Source organism: Gymnogyps californianus, chromosome 24 (genome assembly GCF_018139145.2).
Source record: "Gymnogyps californianus isolate 813 chromosome 24, ASM1813914v2, whole genome shotgun sequence".
NCBI classification, from domain to species: Eukaryota; Metazoa; Chordata; class Aves; order Accipitriformes; family Cathartidae; genus Gymnogyps; species Gymnogyps californianus.
In genome coordinates this window covers 5,500,006-5,506,141 of record NC_059494.1, presented here as the reverse complement: position 1 = coordinate 5,506,141, position 6,136 = coordinate 5,500,006, and the positions used below count along the sequence as shown (strand labels likewise).

Genomic DNA, 6,136 nt, shown 5'->3' with positions numbered 1-6,136 from the left:
GAAAGTTGCCCAGGCCAAGTCTCTAGTCATGCACAGCATCCTTACACAGCCTTCACCTCATAGAGTAATCCTTGTCAGGTTTCCTACCAAAGAACACCTGCAGGGTTACATCAGTCTGTGGCACATAGTTTCTATGGGACAGATATATTGTAGCGCTCGTTTCACAACCCTTTTTCTTCTACTCATCTGTCAAAGGAGTAACTTAAAACTCTTAAAGAGGAACTACAGTCCTTTAAAACAACACTCTTTGAAAGCTGGACACTTTGTGCAATACTTAGCAAAAAAATAACAGAAAATAAAAAACAAAACAAAATTTGAGCAAAACAAAATCAAATTTAATGTTCTTAAATGCAAAAGTAAAAACAAACAAAAAACACAAAAAAGCAAAAGAAAATTAACAGAAACAGAACAACTCAAAGTTTCAAGGCAGTCTGCAGAAAACTTGGGGGATTAATCTTTAAATCTACAAATCAAAGGGTTTTTTTGTTAATATCTAACTTACAAGTAGTAAGTACTTTTCTGCTGAGTGTTCAATAAGTAAAGCTAGTTGTCAAAACAAAATCCTATTAAAATAGAAAAATCTAGCACTCATTAGAAGGGATGCGAGAAATACAATGCTCAAATGTTTATAACTGTTTTTTCTTTACAAAATAGAACTACCAAAGGAATTCAAACTATAATGATCTTTGAAAATGAGTAAGTATCTTGCTGCATTATAATGTACCAGTAAGTAGTGCACCATGCATTAAATATTTGGACAGAAGAGATTCAGTTTGATAAAGTAGCAACATATATTCACACTCTCTTTTTGGAGTTTCATTTTGACTCTGAAATCTTCCCGGAGTTTCTTTGAAACTCTTTGGTCCATTCCTATTAGAAAGTGGGCTTTAAAAGTAATGTTTCTAAAACCTTTGAATTTGACAGCTTGGCCACTGCTCAGTGTGCAACTTACCTCATCAATGGTGTTAAAAGTTATGCTGGCATGCTACTACTTACAAGACCTTGACTTTAAAAAGCCTAATCCTCAACTATATACGTAGTAATGCACATTAATTGATCAAACAATTTACTGTCAACTAAAACATTAGTATTTCTCAACTTTTCTTCCATACTACCAAGTCTGGGGTAGAGAAGGTCAGGGGAATGGGTAGGAAAAACAACAACTTAAAAAACAAGAAAATTAATGAATTCAGCCTGATGTTTTTCAGAAAATTCCAGTTTTTGCAGACAACATTCAATGGAACAAATGTTAGTCTCATAAGTGAAAGCATGCTTCAATTTTACCACCATCCAGAGGGTCTAGTTAATGCAACCTACTTAAGATTTCAGGGGATTTTTAACATGTTTTAAATGAAATAACTTAAAGGAACTTAAAATTGGTCTAACATTGTGGGATTTCAAACATTTGAACATGTCAGTTGCATCCCAGAATATAAAACCTTTTTCACTTCTCATTTAGACTAAGACAAACACTTGTGAAAATTGGCGCAAAATGAGTTTTACACTAACAAAAATGTTTCAACTTCTGTCACTCAATTATCTATTCCATACAAAAAGCACGAGCAAGTTATTTGTGGGACTTGTTGGTTTTGAAGGAAACCTGTAAGATTTTGTCCCCCAGGCGGTAGCCATTAAGACTTGCTATGGCCATTGCAGCTTCTTCATAGTTTGTCATGGTCACAAAACCAAAACCTTTGCACTTGTTGGTGTTGAAATCTCGAATAACTTTCACATTGGTAACCGCACCAAAGGGGCCAAACATCTGCCAGAGGATTCCCTCATCAGCATCTTGACCAAGGTTGTAGATGAAGATACACCAGCCAGAAGATGCGTTTCCTGGAACATTTACACCAGAAAGCCCACTCATGTGATCTACACCCATAGGAGAGAACCTAGCAAATAAAAAGCACAATATTTCATGTAAAAGTTCAATTCAATTAAGCAAATTAACTTGAATGGGAAGCAACTGAGAATGAATATTTTCTACATGGACATCAAAACCGCCAGAAAGAAATGTTTCCCCATTCAAACTGACAATCAAATTGACAGCTGCCAGGAAAAAAACGTTAAGTATTCCAACTACTTTATCAATAGGGAACTATCCTTAGAAATAGGTAGGCAACAGAACAGTTGCAAGGCAAGACTATGTGATCACCTTCACAGGGGACCTGGATCGATCTTTGAAACTCAGTTAGGCTGTTAAGAGTGCTCCGTGGCATCAGTGCAGAATTGCTCGAGTGCGGATAACAGGCAACACCTCCCCAGAGGCCCCAGCTTGCTTCAAGCCACCCTCAGGCATCTCCCATTTATTTCACTCAAGGAGTTTCCATCCCATATCCTCCTTTCCTTGCCTCTAAAATAGCACGTTGGGAACTCTTAAGTCAAAGGGTTTCTTTGGGTTTTGCTGGGGCGGGGGAGGGAGGAGGTGTTTTGGTTTTAGGAGTAGAGATTGTGTGTATTTAATTAAATTTCTTTTTTCGTGGAACAGAAAAAAACCTACTCCCTTTTCCACCATAAGGCAGCAGGTGCAGGCAAACATTCCCAGTATGAGCAGGCTACTAAATAAGCCACAGTCATGCATATTCACAGCTATTAGGCAGCTAAGGAAATTAGAACTTCCTCAGTCAATTCTCAGTAGCTGGGATGTCCCACATTTCTAGCTACAGAATTTAAATCTCAGGGTTTTATTCCTTAATGCTGGTTATGCAGATATTCTAACTGCAGTAGCTTTCAAACATCAAAATAGCAAACCACATTTAAGTACACAGTTTTACAATTTCAGTATGCATGTATGGTTTTCTCCTTATTAATTTTTACACCAACTTCATACTAGGAAAACTTATCTGACTTTACTGAACTGGATTTTTAAAATCACCTATCCACTCTTCCCTGCCTCCTGCATAGTACCCCAGCAGTATTTATGCATAACAAAAAGCAAAACACCTCTCCTTTTTATGTCTTGCTTTGTGTTATTTTATTTTCTCCTACAACCCATGTCTCTAATTGCCCTTTATTCTATCTCCAGTCTCCATCCTAGAAATGCAAAGCTTCAGAATATTTTAATGCAATATTACGGTTGCACAGCTAAGCACTCAAAGGTCAGGAAATGTGAAAGTTAAGGTAAAAAAACTCAATTTGATCCCTTGTGCTTATGTATCATTTAAAACTGTGAGGTCATGTGATGGTAGAAATATAATTATACTATACCAGGGGTTCCCAAACTGTGGTGTACCACTGGTGATATGCAAACCACTTAAAAGCGGTACACGTGCTGCTCTCTGCCAAGAACATGGCGGTGGCAGTTCCTGATTCTCTGCTGACCTGGAGAAAACAGGGAATGGATGTCTGGGCAGTGAATGCTGCATTAAGTGCCAAACACTTCCCCACTGACTTTTTCTTGCCCTGCATAAAGATAGAGGCTGCTGCTGCCTTTATATAGAAAGGAGGGCTCAAGGCAATGTGTATCAGAAGGAAGGGGAGCAGAGCTGCAGCAGCACACACATACACACAGGGAAGTCAGCTCATGTTCAGTGTGGCACTTTGGTTGATGCACTCATACAAAAGAACCACTCAGTCACCATCTCCCCCGCCCCAGGCTCTCCGGTGCTCAAAGAGAGCTCGTTTCCTTGGACACCTGAGCTATCAGACCCTCCTGTACCCAGAGCAGGCTGACTCTTGCTGGTACAGACCCCCTTCCCCTCCATCACACCCTAGCTACTGCTGACTGCCTGGAGGCAGCCAGAGCTGACCTGGCTCAGCCGGGCTGCAGCCCAGCTGGCTACCTGACGCTGGTGTTGCTAGAGCGCAGTGCGGACACACCTGAGCTCATGCTGCACATACTCACTGCCGCTGCCACTGTTGGCCAGCCCCAAGCAAATCCAAGTTTGGGAATCCTTGTACTACAGTAAAACTGAAAAAGCAGTTAAGAGTATCAGAATGTGAATGAGACGCACTAATCCATGTGATCTGATGATTATGTGACATATCTACTATTTATTTTGCTTTTATATAAAAATGTCCCTGTGCTTGCATGTGTTATACGCTTTTTCTGACAGACACCTTCAGCTCTGTAGCTTCTTTCCATTTGAGTAATGATCTAGTAGGATATATTTATCTTAATATCTGGGAAGTTTTCATCTCAACAGATCACCAGTCTTGGGTTCCTGCTCACATGTATGGGGAGCAGAAAATCACTAAGCTCAGAACTGCATGATGTTGGTTCCAGCAGTCAGTGTAGCTCTGAACCTGCTTGCTATAAAGCCTCGGCCTCTGCCCACAAGCCCAGATCAACAGTACATCAAGGACTGGAAACACCAGCTGGGGGTTGAACACAGGAAGACAACAAATCTAAATGTATATTACAGGCAAAATAATTTAAAATAGCAAGTACCTCTGTTCTTTCGATACGCTAATTTTCAAACAGATTCGCCTCTCTTCCTGCTTTCACTCAGAAAAATGTTACAGGTTTATTAAAAAAACAACAAACAAAACAGGGTAAAAACACCTCTAAGACTTGAAAAGTCATTTCAAAAAAACAACCATAGGAAATACCACCTCACACACAATATCCCTCTTACCCAGATCTAACATGATTCTAAAGTGAAGCTATACTTTGCAAGTTCATATGAAAAAGAAACGTTTCACAAAAGTTTCTGGGCAGTTAAAAAGCAACCATCAAAAAAGAAATTTGCAAAAGTGACAGTAAACATGGTATAGGATTAGACCTATGTGGAAGGCTAAATTTACATTGAGATTTGCATCCACCTGGAAGCATCACAGAGGATATCTGGCCTGAGTGAGAGCGCTCACGATGAGCACGGCAGGCTCCTACTGCAATGCAGCTGATCTGATAAATCTCAATGCTTATCCTGGACTGAAGGCCTGCACAAGAGGGACACAAGATCTCTTGGTTGGCTTGGGATAACAGCCTGTACACAGCCAGGCACAGAGCAGCTGACACATAATACCTCCTTGTCCTACAGGAAAAGATTTTTTTTTGACCACACAAATTTAAGATTACTCTTAGGAAGTTATACTTATTAAGGATGTTTAAACGACTGTCTGATTTGGGCAAACAACACTAAAGCCGACAGAGATCCAAGATGTTCCAGGGAAATGTTTCAAAAATTCAATTGATATTGTAATTTGAACGATCTCAGTCTTATCATACTTACTGCTGGTGTCCTCATTTTTGTTGTATTTATTTTTATAGTCTCCGCCACATTGCTTTTTCAATCCTCCCTAAGCATCTGTAGATGATGTTATCTATGGATGGTTCTTTTAAGTCATGCTAACCTCAAAACTCCAACATCTTGTGACCCTTGCCCCAGATGTTTTATCTATCCTCCAAACACAATCCCACGCTGCAGCATCATTCCTTCTGGATGGAAACAGAGAGTGCTTTGGACCACGTCTCAGAATTAGCAGGCCAACCCAGCACTCCAGTGGGACAACACATTAAGACCAGTTCCTGATGTGAGACACAAATACCACAGGAACTACAAAGGATTAACAGAACGTTAAACAAAGGGCCTGAGCGATATCTATAGGAAATTAATAATTACAAATTAGAGGTACTAAAGGCTTAATCCTGGATTTACAGGGATACGATGGAACGAGATGAAGCGTAATCAAAATGTCAGTTTAAGTATTCAACCTCTACATAGCAGAGACCACAACTGTAATTTATACAGACCGTGAGCTCTTTGGAAGCAGCTTATCCTTTCATCATGCTTTGTTCACTACAAAAAACAAACAAGACTCAGTCCAAGCTAAGGTTCCTAAGCTTTACCACAGTATGAATAATTATAACTCATTAAGTTCAGCATCCTTTAAGGAAGACTCACTAGAAAAACTTGCAGTTAACACCAAAGGTGGGAAGAAAAAATAAGAAGGGCTGCGGGATGGTGCATGTGTTGTGCATACGCGTACATATGTGCACGGATGCACGTTTGGTTGAGGGAAGGAAGTTTTATAGTAAAAGTTCTTGCAAGCCTGTGACAAGACAAAGAGAGAGGGATAGTTCTTGTCTTCAAGTCAACTGGTGAATCTTGTCTCCACAGTGTATTCAAACAGCATGGCTTAACCCAGAATTGCTCTATTACTTCCTCTGTCAATCTGTAGTACCTAAAAATCT

General features: G+C 39.8%; 1 protein-coding gene across 2 annotated transcripts in view; it reads right to left on the bottom strand.

The window, feature by feature from the left end:
• Window positions 1–313: 313 nt before the first annotated feature.
• The window catches only part of ELAVL1 (ELAV like RNA binding protein 1), a 41,337-nt gene continuing 35,514 nt past the window's right edge, over window positions 314–6,136 (bottom strand). Inside the window, exon 6 of one of the 2 annotated variants that reach the window (XM_050910765.1) lies at window positions 314–1,892. In XM_050910765.1, coding sequence (XP_050766722.1) covers window positions 1,568–1,892 — 325 coding nt within the window. In that variant the 3' untranslated portion in view covers window positions 314–1,567. Of the gene's footprint in view, window positions 1,893–3,110; window positions 3,322–6,136 lie in introns of those variants that run through there. The other variant, XM_050910766.1, reaches the window with a different exon arrangement.